Source organism: Gracilinanus agilis, chromosome 6 (genome assembly GCF_016433145.1).
Source record: "Gracilinanus agilis isolate LMUSP501 chromosome 6, AgileGrace, whole genome shotgun sequence".
Taxonomy (NCBI): domain Eukaryota; kingdom Metazoa; phylum Chordata; class Mammalia; order Didelphimorphia; family Didelphidae; genus Gracilinanus; species Gracilinanus agilis.
The window spans coordinates 256,321,289-256,345,801 of record NC_058135.1 but is presented as its reverse complement, the minus strand read 5'-3'; the positions used below and the strand labels follow the sequence as shown (position 1 = coordinate 256,345,801).

General features: G+C 37.9%; 1 protein-coding gene across 1 annotated transcript in view; it reads left to right on the top strand.

Annotated features, from left to right (window-relative positions):
* Positions 1-24,459, top strand: part of CCDC73 (coiled-coil domain containing 73) — a 133,916-nt gene extending 109,457 nt beyond the window's left edge. Inside the window, exons 14-18 of the mRNA XM_044680651.1 lie at positions 898-1,038; positions 5,525-5,723; positions 7,659-9,242; positions 13,611-13,744; positions 23,924-24,459. Coding sequence (XP_044536586.1) covers positions 898-1,038; positions 5,525-5,723; positions 7,659-9,242; positions 13,611-13,744; positions 23,924-24,163 — 2,298 coding nt within the window. The 3' untranslated portion in view covers positions 24,164-24,459. The remainder of the gene's footprint in view (positions 1-897; positions 1,039-5,524; positions 5,724-7,658; positions 9,243-13,610; positions 13,745-23,923) is intronic.
* Positions 24,460-24,513: the final 54 nt, after the last annotated feature.

Here is a 24,513-nt window from a genome sequence, read left to right as displayed (position 1 = left end):
GAGAGAGAGAGAGAGAGAGAGAGAGAGAGAGAGAGAGAGAGAGAGAGAGAGAGAGAGAGAGAGAAACAGAGAGAAACAGAGAGAGAGAGAGAGAGAGAGAGAGAGAGAGACAGAGAGAGAGAGAGAGAGAGAGGGAGAGAGACAGAGAGAGACAGAGAGAGACAGAGAGAGACAGAGAGAGAAGAGGAAAGAATAAAATATAGATTTAAATGACAACAAACTTATCAATGTCTTTAGAGTGAAGAACACTGCACTATGTGTGTTGCAAAATAAAAGTTTTAGTCTCATAGTTTTTGCCCTCATGGAGTTTATAGTCTAAAAGGAGGATAAGTCATATACACAGATAACTAATATACATTACCTGATGAGTAGAGAGTTGCAAAGCAAAATGCCCAGAGGAGATGCTCGTAATTGACAGGGGGAAGAGATGTTAACATTGAATTGTTTCAGGCTTTTTTGCCAGCAGGGATTTTCTTGTAGGTAGGATTTTACTTGTAGAACTGAAGTTCTCACAAGAGAGAACTTTATGAATTTTCATGACCAGTGTGAACAAATGTCAGATATAGTTGCTAGGTTCATTTGAACTTCCATTAAACACACTGCACTTTCCAATTTGCTTGGTAGATTAAATTAATTCAAATGCAATTGGAAACCAGCATTGCTGCCAGCTTTTAGAAATGAGTGGAGAAGTATGTGTACCCATAGCCCTTTATGCTTTTTTATTTGCAATTTTTTACAAACCCTCTTTTTTGGATTACTTAGAGGTTGTTTTTGTTTTTTTTTTCCCAAAATATCATGTGTTATTATTAATTTAAAATGTTATCTCATGCACAGTAGACATTTCTTATTTTCAGATAAAATTTTAATTGCTGTATTTATTTGTTATGACTATTGTAGGAGAAAAAACTCAATGAAGAAATAGATGAGATAAAAAATGAGTTGATGTCAATTAAAGAAGCTCATCTTAAATTACAAGAAAGCTATAATGAATTATATTATCAGAAGAAGGTGTTTTATGAGCAAGACAGTAAGCTTCAGGTAAAACTAAGGCATTTTAGTGGGTATAAATATGCAAAAATTCAAATAGTTATTGAAGATTTTCCCCTACTTTATACATATTTTATATTTTGTAAATTTTAAAAATGTGTTCCTATTTTCTTGTATCACCTTTACATTTGATCATGATGGAATATGAATAGCTAAAATAATTAGGGCAGTAGCTGTTCTGCTGTTGGGTTTCTGATAAATCCATAATTTTTGATGGATTTTAGCAAACTTTAAAAAATAATTTAAGAATCCTCAATTCATATTCAATCATGAAATTTCTGTCCCTCTTTTAATTGTTTAATTTGATTTATTGCTATTGAAAAGTTAAATGAAATTCTAAAACATCTCATAAATGCATAATTACTAAGTATTAATAAAATTGCTAGCATTTATTTGCCTTTGTTTTTTATTTGAAGTTGATTAATATTGTTTTAAAAAAACTCAAGGAATTTGATATCACTATTTCTCCACGAGTTTTATAAGTATAAGAAAGACATAGTTATTTAAGAATTGTTTTACCCTTTCAAAATATGTTAAGTTCAGGAAAAGAACTGGTTTGTTCCCTTAAGGCAGTGATGGGCAAACTTTTTAAAGAGGAGGCCAAAGTAAAGGAAATGCTCATCTGTCAGTCTGTTTCTAAGGCAACTTTTTCAAAGTTTCATTGTATTGTATCCTACTCATTGTATTCGTCAGATTAGGAATAATGTTGCATGGCCCGATGGAACATTTCAGGGGGCTGCATCTGACCCAGGGGCCGTAGTTTGTCCATCACTGCCTTAAGCGAAAGTAATAGTCATGAAATTTTTGGAAGTATTCATTTATTCATTCAACAAACAAGGTCCATTTGATGTATAAATTATTAATTTAATGTGTAAAAGGGAATTCTTTGTTCTCTCTGAATTTACACTTGTGAAAGGGAATCCTTTATTACTTAGGGAACTCACAAGTCACTTACTTAGAGAGCTCTACCCTTTTAACTCAGTCCCAAACTTGTGAATCCTATGATCAGAGTTTACACCCTCAGAAACTCAATCAGCCAGGAATCTGTGAACCCTTTTGATGAGTATTCACCCCATCCAGAAGGTGAGAACTGGCTCCCATAAACACTGCCCCCTGGGCAGTGCTAGACAATTTGGAAACTGTGATTGGCCCCTGTGAAAAGGGGCAGGAACAAGAATTCACCATAAAAAGCCATGAATTCTGTGGCTTGGGCGAGTCTTCTAGAGATAGTCTCCTTACTGGAGAAAGTCTTTGAGGGAGCTTAGCTGGAGACTGTGGCTTGGATCGTGGGCTTGGAGCTTGGCTTCAACTTGGACTCCTAGACTACTTCGTGGGTGAGTGAAAGGCTGACTCCTTTCCTAGTTTCTGGAGAGACTAGCTTCCATCTTGGAGGAGGCCGCATGATTACTCACTACCAGCCTACCTGGTTGAGAGCTAATTAATCTCTGCCTGGATTAAGATAGGATAGATAACTTTTCTGTCCCCTTCACATTTCTCTACTTTATTGTTTCCTCTTTATTTTGTAAATAAATTTCTGACTCGAGATATAATAAATATTGGTGACCACATAATTACATAAAATTATTGTCTTCACCTTTACAAATGCCTACAAATATCTACTACCATGTACAAGTCAGTGGTAGGAACATAGCAGGGAGGGATTATAAAATTCAATCTAGTTAAGCAAATTCAATTTAATAGTAAATAAACTTTGGGAAAGGAGAATCTATAAGAATAAGTGAGTAAAAGCAATTCATACTTACCTATGTTATTAAAACAGAAAACAGTGTTACTGTATTCCAATTAGAAATAGCAGGGATTATGGGTTCTTAAATAGATATAATTCTATAATCTGTTGATTTTGTTTCTACTGTGATTTGGACAAGGAAAGATGGAAGAATAGTAGTGTAGGGAAAAAAAGCTGGTTGGAGCTATTGAATGATATAGAAACACAGTGAGTGATGATGGATGAAGGAAGAGGTGTATCTTCAACTACTGCCACTATATAGAAGTAAACTGACACTAACTGCTGATAAAACAAGCAGCCACAAGGCTTTTAAAAGATAACTAAGAATGCATATAGTAGGCCAGATAGAACAAAGACCATAAACCAGTGTGGTAAACATTCGTATTATAACTGCTCTGTAGTTTTGGGGACCAGAGCACTGAATAACCCAACCTAGAAACCTTTGGACTCTAGAAAAAGATCAAAGTAAGTCTATAATGTGAGATTTGGTTACATAAGGATTGATAATAAATTTAATTTAGCAATTCTAAAATTCTTTGTTTTTTTTTCTTCTGTAACTCTCGTGACACGTTAAAATAGTAAGATTCTCCCTCCCCCCTTTTTTGGTTACCATTTATTTTAATAAATAAAATAAGAAATAAAATTCATTATTTTAATAGTAAACATATATTAATCAACAAGCATTTATCAAGTTTCTAGTATTTTCCAGGCATTGGCAATACAAAGACATAAATGAAGCAGGTCTGTCCATATAAGGAACATGAACACATATAAGTATATGCAAAATAAATTTAAGTTAATTTAGTGAAGGGATCAGGAAAGGTCTCATTATGTAGGAAATGTTATTTGAGATGAGCTTTGAGGAAATCACAGATTTCTAAGAAGTGGAAATGAAGAGGAAGTAGGTTCCAGATACAGGTTGGATAGCTTGTATAAGGTGGGTGGCATGTTGTGTGTCTTGTATGAGGAAGACTAAGAGGTCCAGTTTGTCTGGATGGTAGGGTCTGTGATGAAAACTAACAGAAATTGAGGTTGGATTGGATATTGAGAATAGTTGGAGTCAATCTGTGAGGGGCTTTACATGTCTAACAGTAGAGTTTATATTTGATCCTCAAGGTAGTAGGAAATCACTGGTATTTGGTGAGTGGAGAAGTGGCATGGTTAGAATTGTGCTCTGGGAAAATGTCTTTGGCAGTTGCTTGGAGAATGGAATGGAATAGGGGAGAGACTTGGCAGAAGGATTGTAAGGGTCTAGGGAAGAGTAAACCAGATCCTAAACCATGGTATTGGTCTTGTGAGTAGATAAAAGGGAAGAGATGGGAGAGATCTTACAGAGATAAATGATTGGTTATATGGAGGGAGAGTAAGGAATCTGGGCCATGCATATCAGTTTTTCAGATAACACAAAGGTGAGCAAATGTACTGGATGGCAGTCAAGATCCACAAAGCTTTCTATGGGTTAAAACAATGAGGCAAATCTGGTAATATGGAGTTAATTAAGATGTAAAGTTTCTTACTGGGGTTCAAAAAATCAACTTCATATGATGGGGGAAGTTAGTCAATAATGTATATGAAAAAGATCTAGGGTATATAAGGGATGGAAAGCTCAACGTGCCAAGAGTGTAAAGTGTTAGCCTTGAAAACCATTATGATCTTGGGCTGAATTAAGAGAGGTATAATATCTAGATCAAGGATGATCCTTCCACTCTACCTTTATTAGATCACATCTAGAACACTGTGCTTGGTTTGGGGAGCCACATTTTGCGAAGATCATTGGCAAGCTGGAGTTTATCCAAAAAGGGAGACCAGTATGATGAAGTTTCTCAAAACCATGCTGTATGTTCATATCAATTGAAAGGTTTCTCAGCCTTGAGAAGGCTCTGAGACTGGGGGGATAATTGTCTTCAAGTATTTGAAAAACTGTGGAAGAGTTTTGGAAGAGGGATTTGATTAGTTTTGGTAAGCCACAAGGAAGAAAGCTTGAGGTTAAAGATGGAAGTTGTAAAGAGGGAGATTTTGGCCTAAAGAAAAACTTCTTTACAATTAGAGTCATCTAGAAGTGGAATATACCATCTTTGTGGGAGGCAGGTTGCCCCTGGTAGCAGATTTTTTTTGAACACCTGTGGGTATTGAAAAGGGGATTCCTACAGAGGTTTGAGTTTGATTAGTTGAACTTTAGGTCCATTCAGTTCTTAAAGCTTGTGATCCTTATAAGTTTTTTTTATAATGTGAATTCTTTTGTAATGTAAATGATTACTCATACTTTGTTTTATGCCAGTTTTGCATAATTTTCATAAAGTTGGGCTTTTTGTAGTATTTGCTTTTTGAGTTATAATTATTGCCAGAGGATTATCATTCACAAAGATCACAGAACTTCTAGCATGAATGTCTTTTTGCATGTAGAAGGAAATGTAGACTCGCAAGTAATTGAGCAATTATTAAATCCTTTGAGAATTGGCAGATATAAAACTTTTCCCAAGATTAATATTCAAACAGTACAATTTAATGAACTTGCCTACTCCTTCACCCATAACATACCCACTTGAATATTTTATTGACCATTCTTTTATTTTAGAATGATAAACAGGTTTACAAAAGAAAAGAAGAGTTCATTTGGGGTTGGAAAGACAAATGTGAACTGCTGACTTGAAATCTACTCTCACAGTCAAATATATACTATGTTTTATAATTCTTTTAAAATTTCAAATAATTTTTCCCATTTTATATCAGAATGGCAAAGAAGCAAAGGAAAAAGGAAATAACATTTCAACAGAGCAAAAAGAATCTGAATCAATAGAAATCCCAACCATACAAAAATGGCATAGTCCTCAGCAAGAAGTAACTACAATAAATACCATGAATTTTTGTTCAAATATTGAAAACAGACAAGTAGGAAAAGATAACCAAGGCCAAGATAGAGATTCAGAAGGTAACATTATTACATTAACAGTTTCATATTTGCATGTTGAGATCATTCCTTTACTTTTGGGGAGATAACAAAGAAATATAAACTATGTTCCTCCCTTCAAAGCTCTCATAATCTAATGGGGAATATAAAACATTTTAACTAAAAGATACAGGGCGGATAATCAACAATACAAGGCCAAATGAGTTGTTTAGAGAATCAATACTATATAGAAGTTCAGAAGAAGGAACTACCTTATTTTAGACAGGGATAATCAAGAAAGGTGTCATAAAGAAGAGAGAATATGAGCTGGACTTTGATGGATGAGATTTAAATGGTTGGCGGGGATGACACGAGACCTTATTAAATAGGGAAATAGTATGAACAAAGGCATAAAGGTTGGAAAGTAGGTAGTATGTTTTGGAAGTTTATTGCATAAATAGGAATAGCAAAAGGTCATGTTCAAGCTGAGCAATTCACACATTATTCTGTAGCTAGTGGGGAGCCACTGAAGACTTTTGAGTAGTAATGACAATTAAAGTAGTGTTATATAAAGACCAATATAGCAGTGTTTTGTATTATGGGTTGTGGAAGAGAGAAATAAGAGATGAGGAAGCCAGTTATTAGAGCTTTACAATTTAGGCATGACAGGAGCTGAAATATAGCAGCAGTAGTAGTGGTAAGTGGTAGTGATAATGGAAGAAGAAGGAGAAGGAGATATATGTGAGAAATATTTTGAAGTAAAAACTCATAGGATTTGTGGTTGATGGGATCACTTCATTTAGCCTAAGTTCTTAGAGCAGAGAGTTGTAGAAGCCAAAAGGAGTTCAATTAGAGGAATTAAACACACACACACACACACACACACACACACACACACACACACACACCAAGTTTAGATACTGAAGTTTTCCTAAATGGAAAATCCAAGTCTAATAATTTGTAATCAGTGGTTAGTTAGCAAAAATGGGCAGATTTAGCATTGTTTCCTCTGGGTTTAGATTTTTTACTCAAAATGTGCAAGCCAACTAGTTTTGTATGATAAAGCCATCCTTAATATTTGAAATATTAGGGGAGAGAGAGAGAAAAAGAGAGGGAGAGAGAGAGAGAGAGAGAGACAGAGAGAGACAGAGAGACAGAGACAGAGAGAGACAGAGAAAGAGACAGAGACAGAGAGAGACAGAAATATTTCTGATCTTAAGAAAGCATTTGAGAACTCTGAATTATGCACAGCCCCAGCTTTGAAAAACCTGTATAAACACTGGAGATTAGAGTAAAATCTGATCAAATAAATTAGCTTTTTAGAAAGCATTTAATGTTTGGAATCATACTGTACATGTGAAAAGAAATAGTAGTCTAAAGAAGTCAAAATCTTATATATAATTGAATAATTTAGTTATCCCTTTGTCACATATGATCATTTTTCTTAAAACTATCTCTGCAGTTATACTCATAAGTCAGCTTGACTAGCATTAAATATCTTTACCTTGTTCTTTTCAGTATTTTTAGTCTATTAATTATACTTTTTTACATGGGTTATAGATAGATTTAAAGGTGGAAGGAACCCAAGAGGCTATTTGGTCTGACCCCTATATTTCATGTTTGGGGAAAATGAGGCCCACAGAAATCACATTGTAATAACTGATATTTTATATAGTGTCTTAAATTTTGCATAACATTTTTCTTATGTTGTTAGCCTGTTAAAGCCTCATGACTAAACTGTGAGGTAGTTCCTGTAGGTATAATTGTCCCTATTTTGCAGCTGAGGAAACTGCTGTTCTCTATTTAGACAATGTTGATAAACTAAAAACCATTTTGTATTTAGATGACAGTGATATAATTACATTTGTTTGAGTTCAGCTAATTAATGAAATTACATCTAAAATGAAATTTGACACTAAAAATAAAAACAGGAATTCTGATGTTGACTTCTTTTTTTGCATATTCTTTTTGTGACAGAATTACAGTTTATTGGAAACAATGAGAAAAAAGAAATTGATCCTTCTAAAGAAAGAAAAGCTGAAGAACTTCCTGAAGAAAAACTAGTTAAAACTTCCCAAAGCAAAGCTTTCAGTCCAGATAAAGATTTACTGCATCAAGGGCAGACCTGGCGGGTATGCACTGCTGACTTGAGAAACTCAGAAGCTACACAAACAAAAGACAAAATGTGCTTGGAAAGAGGTCTTGGTTGTATGGAATTTCAGACACTAAATAAGCTTTATTCAGTGACAGAAATACCAGTTGAAACAGGAAGGATTCTTCAAGACAGAACTCAAGAGTTCACTCTTCATAGGGCAGATGAAGCTTCAGAAACAGATCACAGCAAATTTGTCCAGGAAAAGATTCTTGATAACAATCATGACATGAATGATGTACAGTGTGGTGAAGATGTTTTGGGGAGTGAAACATCCAAAGAAGAATCCAGAATGAGTCTCAGTACAGAAGAAAATTCTATAAATGAAGAAATGTCAAATAATGGCCCCAAAGAAGCTGAATTGAATTTTTCCACAACTGCAAAAAATAATTCTATCGAGTGTCCTAAAGATAGCTCAATGGATTCCAGTTATTCTGTCTCAGATTATAAGGAGTGTAAATCAAATCAAACACATCTTTTATATAAAAGAGAGGAGGATGGGCCACAACATAAGCAAACCTGTTCTTGTAGTCAAGGGACATGTAGTACTTTGGGGAAAATGGACTTAAATAGTACCTGTGATACAATAATCAATAACACAATTTCACAAACTGCCTTAAATGACAATAGAAAGGTGTGTTTTGAGAATCCAAAAGAAACCTTTAACATGATACCCATTTCAGGAAAAGCCATCCCAAGTCCAAGGGAAATATTTGGTTGGGAAAACTTGAATCAAATACAGAGCCATCAACCCAAACAGGATGATCCCAAGCAAGTAGATGATGATGAAAATGTGACAGTTTGCCCTTTTCAAGTTAACCCTCAGAATATACATGTTTCACAGGCTAAAGATATAGAGCCCACTGTTCAAAAGCCTACTATCAGGAAAACTACCACAGGTACAGCAAGACTTTCCAGCAAAGAGAGTCAAGTTAACGATAATCAAACAAGTGAAGCCAAGGACAATTTCATAGCCAAAAATGATCTCTCCCTAGTTAGTAATGTGAAAGCAAAGCAGCATATATTGTTAAACGATATGAGAGAGAAAACACAGTCATTAAGCAACACAGTTTCAGAAAGAAAATATATTGAAGGACAGCTGGAAGAATCCTGCTCGTTTCACATAAAGCCATCTGGAGATTTAGTAAACAGAAGTGGAAGGTCAGCCTTTGATCTTTCAACTTTAGATAAAGAAACTGAGAAAATGCCAGTATACTTAAATTTTTTAGACCCTCGTCCTTGGTCAAAAGTAAATCAAGTTGAAAGTCAAACAATGAACACTTTAGCTTCCACGGTGCCTCTGTTGCTAAAAGAGAGACTAACGGGTTCATCAGAAAACAAAAAGATTCCTTCAAAGACATTATGTCAAAATCTTGGCCTGGATGCTGTCATGCGGGAAATAAGAATGGGTAAGAGGAAAAATAACTTGTCCTAAAATTATGGTTGTTTCAGATCTTCTAGTCTGCTTTTCCTAAGAAAGATCACATTTCAATTAACTTATGAAAGTTGGAGTATCTTCCCTTTAGCTTCACAGAAATACATGGTGAGTAAAGGTAGAGAAAGTTGTGTATACATTAAAACATCTTTTTCCTTTACCAGCAAACCTGGACCAAGACCATGAGTTTGTATGTAACAGGAATAAAATTGACTTTTGTACATTTTAATAAACAATTTATTGCTAAAAAGAACAATGAACATGATTAAAATTATAATGAATATACTTTAAAAAAAAAGGTTTAAAAATAGGACCAGCAGAACCAAAGTCCTTTATTGAAATATATGTGTGTTCTCACCCCTTTTTTTTGCAGAGGTAAGGGAGGGGGGAACTATGAGTGTGGAAGGCTGTGCATAGTGGAAAACTTCTTTGACATCATGTATAGTTTTGTTAAACTGTTTATTTCCCCTTCTTTTTCTAATTCTTTGTTATAAGGGATGGCATTCGGGGATGGGAAAAGAGTGATACATTGGGAAATGTAGGTGATATAAAAACAAAAGATATCAATAATTTATGTTTTAAAAAATCCTTACTTTCTATCTTAAAGTCAATACAAAGTATTAGTTCTAAGGCAGAAAAGCAGTAAGGGCTAGGCATCTGGGGTTGTGACTTGTCCAGGGTCACATAGCTAGGAAGTGTGAGGCCAGATTTGAACCCAGAATCTCGTCTTCAGGCCTGGCTCTCTATCCATTGAGCAACCTAGCTGCTCCAATAAGTCTGTTTCTAAGAAAAGAAATATAGGGTACAAATTTGTGAGAAAGAGAGCTCTACTAAATGTAATCTTTCTCTATAATTACATATGAATTAGTTTACCCCGCAAGGCTGAAGGTAGCAAAGGATGGAAAGACTGAGAGGCTGAAATGTAAAGGAAGAAGGATATAAAAGAACCACTTCACACCTTAGAGCCTGAGACCAGCCTTGTAGTCTGTGAAGAGGCCAGTGAGACAATGAATTTGCATTCAAGTTCAAATGACTGCATTCATACTTTTGTCCCTCTTCTACAAAATGCCCTGAAGGAGTCTGGGAAGTGTTAGCTTACTGAGTCCCCAGTGATCACAAGCCAAGAAAGTGCCCCTGACTGAAGGAGCTAGCACCCAAGGGAGAGCCTGGGCCTGGGCCTAGTCCGCTGCCTGCTGGGGTGGCTGACCTCTGGGGCTTCTTCTCAAGCAGCAAATTCAGATATTCTCTACCAGCCAGGCGGTAAGAGATGTGCTTGGTCCAGTCGGACAGCGGCTTGGTGGCCAGGGGACCTGCCTGGCTCAGCCCTGCAGTGATTATCCTGCCCCGATAAGATGCCGGACTCTACAGGGAAGCAGCGGCAACACCCCGAACTTCCAGATGGAGAAAGGAAAGATCAAAGCCAGGCGGGAGTTTCCCGTCACTTTAGGAAGACAGCTCCTGGGCAGCTAATGGGAGATGGAGTCTTATGGGGACCACAGAAAGGGAGGGAGAGACTTGAGGAGGAAGACCTGCCAGAAGCAGTCTAGAGGAGAGGTGATGGGGGGCTGCCCCGGGGTCCTTGTGCTCTTTCTGCCCTCCCTCCTCTCCGTGTCCTCAGCCCCACAGGCCCGCTGGCCTGCTTGTTGTTCCTTCTACACCACTGTCCCTCTCCAAGGTCCGGCTGGGCCTTTTTGTGGCCACCTCCCATGCCTTGAGCGCTTCTCCTTCTCATCTCCCCCTGGGGCTCCTGGCTTCCTCTCCTTCTTAGCTCAGATCTCACTTTGCCTCACCTCTCCAGTATCTTCCCCAGACATTCTCTTCCATTCACTTAGCACACAGCTTGCATTCACTGGCTATTTGCCCTTTCTCTGTATCCCAATGGCTTAGCACAGTGCCTGGCGCCCAATTTCATCAGAACCAGAAGCAATGAGTGAAGCTACCCAGAAGCAAATGTAGACTTGATGTCAGCAAAGATTTCCTAACCGTGAGAGCTGTAGAGGCAAAGCACTTCCCTTCCTTGGAGCCCTTTAAGCTGGACAACCACTAGCTGGGCTTGAGACCCTGGAGATCCCCTCAGTGGGTGAACGGCTTAGACCAGATGTCCACCGAGATCCCTTCCAGCTCTCACGTTGAGTGATCATGCGATGATGCCAAAAGGACACCTTTTTAAAAGTTACACATTTTGAAAATGAGAACTTTTGAAATATAACTTATAAAAATAATAATTGTTCATTATAGTATGAAAATGGGTTTTAATAAATATTTGTAATAATTATGCCATAGTTTCAAATCTCACATAATCATAAATCCCATTTACAGTTTTTTTCTTAGTAATCTTATAATGGATTATAGCAGCATCAGTTCCTGAGGGAATTCCGTCATTTTAGTAAGATGCATTTAGATCGTTTAGGGAGTACAGACTCTAAAAATGGTTCTGTGGTGCTTTGGGGCTGAATAAATATGGGCTTCTATAGGAAACTATGTAAAACTGAAAAGAAAAAGAGTTTTCTAATTAAATTACACAATTTCTTCAACAGAATTTATATTTATTGTATATACATTTATTATATATACCAGTGATGGGCAAACTACTCCATGAAATGTTCTATCTGGGGGCGGGACATTATTCCTAATCTGACAAATACAGTGAGTAGGATACAACACAACGAAACTTTGAAAGAGTTGCCTTAGAAACAGTCTGACAGAGGGGCATTTCCTTTCCTTTGGCCCCTCTTTAAAAAGTTTGCCGATCACTGCTCTATACAATATATATCATACAATATTACATATATAATTGCAAGCCATGTTCACCTCTATTTATTAAACCCCTATATATGCTAGGCACTGTACTAGGCAATCATTAATGTCACTAATTGGTCTTCGTGAGACAGTGTTGCATGGAATGGCTACTAAGTTAGACTCTGATTTTCATTTACACAATTGGTTAAGTGACCGTGGGATGGCATGATGTCATTATTCTGGGGATCATTTATCGTATATTTTGCTGTTCTTATTACGATAAACTGAAAGCGCCAATTGGAGCCATTTGACACATTTGTCCTATGTATTACATAAGGGAGAATAATAGCTCACATTTACACAGCACTTTACAGTTTGCAGCTCACTTTCCTCACAACATTGCCTATAAGGTAAATAGCACAAGAATACTTATTCTCATTTTACAGATGAAATAACAGGCTACAGAAATACAGTGACTTTCCAAACCCACATAGTTAGGATGTTTAGTGGCCTGGATTTGAGTCCAAGTTCTGGGGTCCTGACACCCCCCCCTACAATGCTTTCCCCATTGTATTATACTTCTCAACAGGAAGTTGAAACAACAACAGAAAATAAATTTTGCCAAAACAAAGCCAATGTTTGGCTTTTTCAGAATACAATTATTTCTAAACAGTAACAATTAGTTTGGAAAATTAATTTGGATTTTACAAATTTGAAATTTGTGAAAACTGGGACAACAGCTGCTGGCCTGAACTTTACTTCTGCCAAATTCCTCATATAGTTCATATCAAGTTGTAAATAGGCGAACAGGGTAATGTTTGAAATATTTTAGACTCAGTTTTCAAAGTATCTTCAATGGCTGTGAAAACATTTACTTAATGGTATCACAATGATCAGTTAATTATAAAATATTTGTGTCTTATTCATTAAGGCTTAAGGACCTTTTCTGGACAGTGGATTGTTTACTGTCTATTTCAGTACTTCTGGGATCTGTGAGTTCCAAGGATAGGTTTAAACACTTTTTCACTTCCAGTCAGTGTTAGTAGACTGTATTCATTAATTGTTGCATGTGCTCCACACTAACGGAACTACATATCTTTAAACATGTTCTGTAATTCTGACTGTACACTAACTCAATCTGTTTTTTCCTAGTTATGCTCTGAATTAATGAAAATTCAAAAACAAAAAAACCGTGATTTTAGAGTTTGCTTGTGTAGACAACGAAATAATCTATAGAAGTAAAAATAATATTTTGTATATGTTACACTGTTTCAGAAGATATCACCTTAATTTTATTTCAGTTGAATTCATTGGCATTTTTTGTGATGGACTGTACAGCTTTACAATGTTAATGGATAGTAATCAGCAAGTTTTAGAAAGGTCTAGTCATGAACATCTTTCTCTCTGCTTGTCTTCCTAAATGAAAATGCCATTGTAGAAGATCAAAGTATAAGAAAACAGTAAAGTATTCATAGTAAAAATAAAATAGAAATCTGATTACTTTTTTAAAGCATATGATCAGAGATAAACCAGAAGTTCAGTCACTAAAATGAGTGTCTAGAGAATAAAATGCAGTTGTTGCCATTTCCTTTTTGTCAATCAGATACTACCAGCATTAACAGAGTTGCTGACACTTTGACTAACTCAAGTATCCAGCCACGTCCCAAGAGAGATCCCAGGGAAGAGTGGAATGCGATTGCAAAGACTTTTTATGATTCTTCTTTTCCCACAGAACATGTGAGTCAATTAAAAATATGGCCAAGCAGACCTTAGTGAGCTAATTCCATAGATATGTGTAGAACTGTATGCATCTGGAGGCTTTAAGACCTAACTGATCTCCAAAATAATATCAAGAGGGCAACATGGCACCATTTTTCACAATTAAGGTTGATAGAAAACACCAGGAAAAAGTCACAGTATATAAATCAAGCAGATGTTATCCAGCCTGTTTTTGGAAGGAGAGTGTGAGGTGGTGGTGCATTGTGTCCTAGAAAAATAGTCGCGAGAATTTAGGAAGAATGCTGTGTTTTCTTATTCTGGTTTGTGGTACTTTATAAGAATTGTTTCCTAAAAAACAATGACATCAGGTAATTTTTAGTTTTAATAATAGTTTTTAAATGGATATTTTCCTTGTAAACTCAATTTGTTTTTTTTAAGATGCTTAATATGGTTAATGTGCTAGTTGATTTAAAATAGTTACTCTAATAAGGACAAGAACAGTGTGTGTGAAAATGCCAAACACTTTACATACTCTACTATACTAAATGTGTATTGGGATCCAAGTATCCAAAAAGAGATTATAGGCTGCTATTTGTCAGTTGAGAGGTAACTATCCATGGCTGATAGCTCCTTTGGTTAGATCTAGAAAGTTCATAACATTTTAGTGTGGAAAACTTTAAAGAGGAAAAATATTTGGTTTCTAGTCGTTACAAAAAAAATTTTAAATAGGTTTGCTTACAAAATAATGACAGATTTGGAAGCCTTTATTTGTTTTATATCTGAGAAAATACATTAAGTAACTTAAACATACAAAATGAGCCATCAATAGCTTAGAACAAATGTTTTATTATCTTTTGTTTAAAAAAGAAAATACTCATAATATAATTCTTCCTATTTCTGCCATCCCTACTTGACGAATTCTACCGTATTGCCATGAAATTGGTTTAACTCATTCCTTTTCTGTTCTATTTTTAACTAAAAAACATAATTTCAGCATTCTTTTGTTTAACCCCATTACTCTCTGCATCACTTTCTGAAGAAGAGCTAGGCAAGTAAATTTTTTAAAAAATTACATATCATCAGATAGGGTGGTGAGCTAGTCATTTGGAAATTTGAGTTCTAGTTTCATCTCATGTTACTTTAAATAAGTCACAACCCAATCAAGAAGGAAATTTGATGTTAGATCTAGCCCCCCTACCTCCAAGTAGATAAGCGCATAATCAATCTACAATCATATTGTTTCAAATATAGAGCCGAGGATTACAAATTTCTTAGTCTTCCTTATATTTTAAACTAAATTTTCTTTCTGCATTTTCTTTCTTGTTTCTCCCTATGCTTACAGAATGCGTATAACATTCGTTTAATTCTTTTATAGTAACCCTATGAACTGGGTATAACAAATATCCCCATTTCACTGATTTGAGAGTTCCCCAGAAGGAACATGCTCCTGAAGTTGTTAGTCATCTCCCTTCTTGTGGGACCTGCACAGCTCAAAGGGGTCATGGAAGGAAAGGTTTAAGTTTGTTCCACCATGTTGTAACTCTCTGTTGTCTTTGCTCTTGGAACTATTCTGCTTTGACCAGGAAATTGGTGTTGTCTGAGAGGTTTGGTCCAGGAACTTCTCATTCTACTGCTGTGGCCTCTGCTGCCATCCCCAGGGCCCCGTGATCTTTCCTATAGTAATTCCTTCCCTGCTGCCATCTCGCCTCCAGGGCTGCCGGCTCTGAGGCTAGCAGGTTCCCTGGCACACTACGTGGATGCACAGACGTTATCACTCGGGGTCCATCTGTTCCCTCTGATAGGACAAGATGAGAGTTTGACTCACGTCTCTGATGATCCAAACGAAATCATTTCTAGATGAGCATAAACACAGAACCCCAAATGAAATGACACTGGAAGTGCTCACATCCCCTGTAGCCACGGCAGAGACCTTCAAAGTCAGAACAAAGAGCTCCTCCCTTAGCTTTGTAAAAATGATAGTCAGTCACATGGCTGGGAAGCAGCCACACATTAGGTTCCTCCATCCTGTGCTTCGTCTGCTCGAGCACACGGGCTCTCCTGACTGATGGGCAGAAACGGCTCTGTTTAACTTGGCTCTCAATCTGACCCGTTGGACCATTCTGATCATTCTCTCTCTCCCCCCCGGCTTTTCCCATGCATGTTCTCTAGCCTATGTATACTTTCTTTCACTTGGAGGCAGCTTGGCAGTACAGTGGTAGAACCCTAGTCCCGGAGTCAGAAGGGTCTGAATCAACCTCAGACATTTACTAGCTTTGTGACCCTGGACAAGTCATTTCATCTCTCTTAGCTTCAGTTCTTGTTTCTGAAAAGTGGGATAATATACCACTTACTCCCAGGGTTGTTGTGAGGATCAAATGAGACATCTGTAAAGTACTTGGCACAGACTAGGTGCACAATGAATGCTTGTTTCCTTTCTTCCTTGACCCTACTGGATTTTAATTTTGATAAACCATTGCTCTAAGTTATCAGGGTTAGTTTAATTTTATAGCCCCTTCCAAAGTAACCTTTGCCCAATTTAGTGTCACTGGTCAACTTCATGAACACCTTCTTAGTCTCATTGCTTTTATGGGGGATTTATTTTAATTGATGCCTATATTATTACCAAATAAATTAAATTAAATTAATCAATTAAATAACAAAGACTTTATAATAGCATTGACCCATTAATGGCCACCCTTTGGTTATATTTAACAATATGACCTACATGTAGGACAAACTCAAAAGCCATTCTGGGAGCAGCTAGGTGGCTCTGTGGAGAGAAAGCCAGGCCTGGAGATGGGAAGTCCTGGGTTCCAATCTGGCCTCACATATTTCCTGGCTGTGACCCTGGACAAATCACTTAACCCCCATTGCTAAGCCCTTACCACTCTTCTACCTTGGAATCAATACGTAGTATCAATTCTAAGGCAGAAGGTAAGGGTTAAAAAAAAAAACAAAACAGCCATCCTGAACCATTTATTGCTTTCTTTTTTGGTCCTATTATGGGACAAACTAAAGTTGTTGAATAAGTGAACAAAATAATAAGATTCATTCCAGCATGCATCATTTGCTTCTTAGTTTAGTTTTAAATCTTGATTGTTCTCTAACGCTATCTGTTCTTTCTGGATTGATTTTCCCAATATCTTCTTTTTTTGTTCAGTTGTTTCAATTGTGTCCATTTCTTCATGAACCCATTTAGATTTGCTTGGCAGAGATACTAGACTGGTTCACTTCTTCTTTTTCCGGCTCAACTGAAGATGAGGAAACTGAGGCAAACAGAGTTAAGTGGCTTGCCTAGAGACACAGCTAATAAGCATCTGGGTCCAGATTTAAACTCGTATCTTCCTAACTTCTGGTCTGGTGCTTTACATTGTACCACCACGCTGCCCAGTATCTCTCTGTATGACATCATAAAGTTTTTGACTGATGTAGAACACTTCATATTCATAAAGTGCTTTATATTTTTCAATTTACTTTTCACAACCGTTTGATCTTTAAAACAAGCCCGAGAGACGGTTAGAGTGGTTGTTATTATCCCCATATTATCTAATAAGCCAGTCAGTGGTGGATTGAGGACCAGAACCAACGTTCTTTACCCTCTACCACGAAATACTTGACATTTGATGTTTTCCATGTTTCAGATATTTCTCAACTTTCTAAATGTTCCTACAAGTAAGTGTCTCTGTAGTAACACCCACCAGCCTCTCAAGTACATTAAGATGGATGTCACTAGGACTTGCTGATTTGAACATATCCATCTTTTTTCAGTATTGTACTCTGATTCTTTCCATTGAAATATCCGTTCATTCCCAGCACAAATGCTACTCACTCCAAATAACTTGAACAGCTGAACGTTTTCATAAGTGAAAAATGAAAGAGCTGTGCACATTAAAAAGCCTGAACTTTTTCTTTATCTTGCTATAAGTTTTCTTATCTGTTATGGGGACAATTTCCTTGGTCTCCTTATTTTGCTTTAGATACTTAAGAAATGTTTTTGTTATCTTTTGTTTGCTACATGTTACATATCCTCTTTCCCTTTAGTTTTCTTCCTTCTTTCTTTGCATAATCATGCTAGTTCTTTGAATTCTCAGTCATCTAATATGTGATGGTTTTTAAAAATTGTAAAATGGGCAGCTAGCTGGTGTGGTGGAAAGAGTGCTAGGCCTGGAGTCAGGAAGACCCAAGTTCAAATCTGGGCTTAGAACTTTCTAGGTGTGTGACTTGGGTGAGTCACAACCTTGTTTGCCTCAGTTTCCTCATCTGGAGAAGGAAATGGCAAACCAATCCAGCATCTTTGCCAAGAAAATCTCAAATGGAGTCATGAAGAACTGGTCATACTTGAAATGATTGAACAAAATAACAAATGGACATGTGAACCTCACTTGGCCTTTTCCTAAGATTGCCTTGACTGTATGACAAGCAGCATGGCATAATGGGGAGAGCACAGGCCTTGCAATTAGAGGACACACTTTAGACATAACTCTCTGAGGGTGCTTCCTCACCTTCTGTATTCAGAGTTGTGGGGAAGATCCGATTGTATAATGTCCGTGAAAGCCTCTTGTAAATGGTAGAACCCCGTGTGAATGATGAGCTCCCGTTACCCGTCCCCTTGAGCTGCTTCCTCACGTAGACAGTCAAGAGACTTTATTAAGCAGCTGCCATGTGCTAAGTACTGGGGAGATACAAGGCCAGCCTTGTTCTTCAAGAATTCAGTCTAACAGAGAAGACAACATGCAAACAATATGTACAAACAAGTTATACACAGGGCAGATGGGAAATAATCAGCAGAGGGAAGGCACTGGCAGGGGACGTGCCAGATGTTAGCAAAGTCAGATCGCCAGGCCTTGGCAACAGACTGGAGGTGGAGGGTGAGAGAGTGAGTTGAGGACACTGTGGGCAGGGCAAGTCTGGGTGACTAGGACAGTGGTGCCCTCAATAGGGGAGTATGGAATGGGAAAGACTTTAGGGAGGAAAGATAAGAGTTCAGTTTTGGACAAGATGAATCAAGATGTCTACAGGAACTCAGTTGGTAGTTGGAAGTCAGTAGAGGTTAGGCCTGGACAAGTCTGTGAGAATCATCAGATGAAACTTGGCAGATAGTCATTGCCTCTACTGGCGATTTCTGAAAGATCATGGAGAATGGAAAAGGTATCTGATGACTGGAGAAAGGTCAATATTTTCTTGATTTTCAAAAAAGAGAGACTAGAAGGGTGCCCATAAATTATAGGCTAGTGGGTTTGACAGCAATTCTGGCAAAATTTTAGAATTAAAGGGATTATTGGTGAACTAGAAGAGAAACAAATGATCATAAAGAGTCAGTCTGACCTCCTTAAGTCCAGTCCCCACCAGATGGACTTAATTTCCATTTTGGGCAGGTCTACTGGTCAGGGGAATATCGTTTACCTAGATTTTAGCAAAGGGTTTCACAGGCTTACTTTTCTTGTGGAAAAAGTTGACATATGGGCTAGGTGATGGTCCATTAGGTAGATTCAGAATTGTTTGAATGGCTGGATCTAAGGAATAGTTATAAATGGTTCAATAACTGCCATGTAGGAGGTCCTCAGTGGAGTGTCCCAGAGATCTCTGCTTCTTGGCTGAGTGCTTTTTAACATTTGTGTCAGTGACCGGGATAAAAGCATAGACAATACGCATGCTAGATCTGCTGACGGCACAAGGCTTTGAATATGCCCAAGTTCAGGATGACAGCTAAGATTCAAAAATATCTTAATAGTCTAGAATATTATATATTATATATAATATTAATAGATGGGCAAACTACAGTCTGTAGGCCAGATGCAGCCCCCCAAAATGTTCTATCTGGCAGTGAGACATTATTCCTAATCTGACAAATACAATGAGGAGGATGCAATACAATGAAACTTTGAAAGTTGCCTTAGAAACAGATTGACAGAGGAGCATTTCCTTTCCTTTGGCCCCTCTTTAAAAAGTTTGCCCATCAGGGGGCAGCTGGGTAGCTCAGTGGATTGAGAGTCAGGCCTAGAGACTGGACATCCTAGGTTCAAATCTGACCTCAGACACTTCCCAGCTGTGTGACCCTGAGCAAGTCACTTGACCCCCATTGCCCACCCTTACCACTCTTCCACCTATGAGACAATACACCGAAAGTTAAGGGTTTAAACAAAACAAAACAAAACAAAAAAGTTTGCCCATCACTGGCCTAGAACACTGGGCTCGAACTACCAAGATAAAATATAATATGGATGAATGTAGTCTTTGACTTGGGTTGAAAACCAATTTCACAAGTACCAGATAGAGGAGGACATCTAGACAGATCTTAGTGGAGGAAACATGAATCCAAGCAGTCAGCTCTGCTATCATGCTTGTTTTGAAAATGTGAATTTATCTTATGGTTGATATGGTAGGGAATGACTGGAACATGTGAAATTTGTGTGTGCTTATGCACATCCTTGAAACAGCAAGAGGACACACAAAATCCAAACGCTTCATAAGAAATCACAAGCTTCAGTCTTTCCCATGTCCACTTCCATAAGCAAACTGCAGTTCTTTTTCAAGGTAGTGTTGTATTTATTGTATGTCTAATGGTGCAATACGGGCTAAGAAAGCCTGGTTTATCCCTTCTTCCATTCTGTATCACGGCAGAGGCCTTAAAAGGACCCAATTTTGCCAGCCCAGGCCTTGTGGGAACCAGGGTCTGAGGCCACAGCCATTCCCACTATTTATTGTAGTGTTTATATTTTTAAAAACCATTTAACATGTATGAGCTGTGCCAGTTTTTATTTGGTTCCTGTTTTATGTTAATGTTTTTGAGGGTTGTCCTCCTCACCCCATTTTCTCCATTTGTCCTATGGTTTTTATTTGTAATTTTGCAAAGTTTAGTGAGTTCTATGAGTGCATGTCTCATTAGAGCTGAATTGACTGTAAGTACATATCTGAGGGGGCAGCTGGGTAGCCCAGTAAAATGAGAGTCAGACTTAGAGACGGGAGGTCCTAGTTTCAAATCTGGCCTCAGCCACTTCTCAGCTGTGTGACCCTGGGCAAGTCACTTGACCCCCATTGCCTAGCCCTTACTACTCCAATACACAGTATTGATTCCAAGACAGAAGGTAAGGGTTTAAAAAAAAAAAGTACATATCTGTAGGTGAGCTAGTCATTCCTTCTAACGAGAGTGTAGGGTCCTTGAGGGTTAGGACTGCCATTTTTAATTTTTTTTATACATCATTGACGTTGAATAAAAATTATATCATGCTGTAGGCTGCTTGAGAGTGGGTGATATAGATCTGTCTATCTATTTCTCTGGGAACTGGGAAGAGCCACAGCTAGAAATTTATGGCTCTAGCCCTATATTTTTGTTAGTTCAGTCATTTTTCAATTGTGTCTGACTGTGACCCCATTTGGGGTTTTCTTGGCAAAGATGTAGGAATGGTTTGCCATTTCTTTCTCTAGCTCATTTTGCAGATAAGGAAACTGAGGCAAACTGGGCTGTGACTTGAGCAGGGTCACATAGTTAGTTTCTGAGGCTAAACTGAACTCAGGAGAGTACGTCTTCCTGACTCCAGGGCCATTGCTATATCTACAGGGCCACCCAGCTGCCCATATACCTCTATACAGCTCCATATTTTTTCTTTTTGACTGTAGGCCAGCAAAAAGGTCATAATTATTAACAGGTGAGCATTTATTTAACAAAGAATCTTGATCAGGAGCAAGTAGCTAAACTGTTTTAGTTCCTATCTTAGGCCAGGGATTCAAGCCATTCCATTGGTCAGGATTAGAAGACACTTGTAGACCATCTGACATTTAACAATAGCACAGCAAGGAAATGAGGCTGATTTAGTCTAGTGCAGCTCCCTTGCCTGTGTGACAGGGCGGTGCGCCTATTCAGAAAAGTGGCAAACCCAGACACTCCCAATTTCTTGTGAGCTCTTTTGTATGTGGGCAGCCAGAAATCTGTCAGTAGTTTGAGCCTTAGCACCATGAAGCAATCACTCCTTACTAAAGCTTATGTTGGGTACGTAGGAGATCATTTTCAGGCAGCACCATACTTAGAACCTTTCCAAGACCCCAAGGGTTAATGGGTATTTAAGCCCAATTCGCCAGAGTTTGGAGGATAGGTGAGCATTTCTATGCCAGGATGGGCTACTGGGACAGGACTTTTTGAGTAACACCACAATTTGGCATTTCCCCTAGCACCTGGTCAAGTGCTCTGCACACATTAGGTTAATTCATGTTTGTGGAACAGAATTCCTACAAGAAAAGTTCACCATCTGAACCAGTTTTTATCTGTTCAATCCAGGAAATGGAGACTCACTTGCTGTTTCTAGTCAAGCTAAAATGAAACAATATCCAAATGATAAATTAACTGCTAATTTAAATCATCATTTGTCAAGATTTTTGAACTAGACAGGGGAATAAATCAAAATAGAAGCTATGGCTCCTTATTTCCTTTTAATTCAGTAAACAGTAAGTGCTGCCTAATAACCTACAGAATGAAGCACTTCACAAACATAAAGTTATCTACTGAAAATAAAAAGCTAGCCTTAATGGCAAAGGAGAAACACCTTTTCCTTACAAATGTAGGAATAAAGATATTCTCTTTCCCCAATGTTGTTTTAAAAATTCTAGCAATAGTAGGAAGAAATGGACAAAGAAGTGACAAAGCAATCCCCAGAGAATCAGCAAACAATAATGCCAATAAGGCAGTAAGATAGCAAATGACCTCACAAGTCAACAGCATTTCAATCTAGCAGTAACAAAACCCAGAAGGGTAAAGGAAGTCGCCTTTTCTTAAGGCTTCTAGTCTCTAAGATTCCCTTGTTTATTTTTTATTTATCTTCTTACATACCTAAAAATGCACCTCTCTCTCCCATTAGAACATAAGCTCCTTGAGGGTAGGGAACATTCCTAAGTAAGAGGCCAGGGTTTGTTAGATTGGAAAGACCAAGTCAGACACCAATTTCCTTGATAAGATAGGAGAATGAAGTGAAAGGAAAGTGAATGGAAAGACCCTCAAAGAAAATTGTCTTAGTCATGGTGGCAGAAGAGGTACAAGGATTATATCCACTGTCTTCTAGCTTATCAGTGGACATGAGAAAAAAAGAAACTAACCAGCCAAAGGGAGCAACATTGAATGATTTGGGGACAGGGTAAATCAAAATGGAGCGAAAGGAGAGGCAGCAAGGAGCCTAGGCATACAGGATTAAGCTAGATAGCACAAAACTATGGGGAAAGGTGGCAAGGAATCAAATCAGGTTTTAATTTTTTATTTGGGTACACATGCCTCATTTTGCAGACCAGGAATCAGAGGGCTAAAGAGAGTAATGCCTTAATTGAAATTAGCTTTAGAAGTAGTAGCTGAGTTGGGATGTGAATCTAGGTACTAGTCCATTAAATCATCCAGATCACTGACTAGAGAAATAAATGATGAGCCCCAGGGTGTGAAGTGACTCACTCAGGGTTAGTGCATGGCAGAGATTTCACCAGAACCCAAGTCTTATGCCTAAGTCCATTTCCCTTGGAGATGTACTCTTAATTCTTCTGTGAAATACTAGAGGCTGGAGCAAGATTCAAGGCTGATTCTCAGAACATTCATTGGTGGAGGCCCTCCTGCCTCCTTTAGGGCCAAAAAAGGCTGAGGGTTACACAAAGGGTTTAAATCCTTAGAATTCTGGTTATAACTCCAAGTATATTAAAAATCACAATATTGAAGCAGGACCCAGTGTGGAACTCTGGGAATTTGCCAGTTTCCCCTCCCTCTCTGCTTTCCTGTTCCCTCAACAATGCCATTCGTTCTCCAAGAGGAAACCTGAAGGAAGACGCAGTTCCGTGTTGCTCTTGACTTCCGCTGGCATCTAACCTTTAATCTTTCCCTGGCGCGGGCAGAGTACCAGAAAAAATAGACATTTCTGGTGGGAAGGGAAGGGAGTAGGAAAGAAATAGATTTTAATCTTCGCTATTTTAATGTAAATCTCATCTCCCTTTTAAATATCCGCTTGTCTTTTTTAGAGTTCCTCTGAAGAACTACAACTAGCTACCCTTAAAATGCCCTAAGATAGATTTCTAAGCTAGGCAGGGTTCTAACAACCATGTATTCAGGGAGGCAGAAGGGCCAATTTCTGTGCTGTCGCCCCCTTCCCCAGATGTTGTTTCTAACTGCATAGTCAGGATGAATGATGTACAACAGACCAAGCTCCCAATGACACCCAGTGTGTTCTTTTCTAGGACAAACCACAGCTCCGGAATGCCGGCCTGCTGTCCAGACCTCCTCAGGCAGCCCAGGGGAAAAATTCGGCTGATTTCACTGACTGTTCCCTTGTTGAGGAAGAGGAGGACAGGCAATCCCAGAAGACTTTAATGAAAAATCAAATGAGTGAAAATGAAAAGTTTCTAAATTTGGAAAAGTCCTACCAACCCAGAAAAAGAAAATCTGAAGAGATATTGGAAATAGTTGAAGACAGTTGAACGCTGAATGGATGCTCTTTAGGATGTCATATTTTGAACTGAATGAGATATAATGATATAAAAACACCCTCACTTTACAACTTGTGTTGATACAGTGAGGCCACTTTTATTACAATTTAGCAGTCAATTCTGCAAATCCTTCCTTTGGGAGGGCTATCCTATTTGGTAATCTCTTCAAAAGATTAAATTTTGATTATTTAGAAATCTTGGTTCCTTTCTTCCTTTTTCCCTCTACAAATCCTTCCAAGTCTTGATGCTCTTTTATCTCAAAAGAGTTACATCCAAAATGGTCCCTTTACCTAGTTTATTATTTTTGTTCCTGAAAATTTTGGCAAAGTATTTTTAACTTG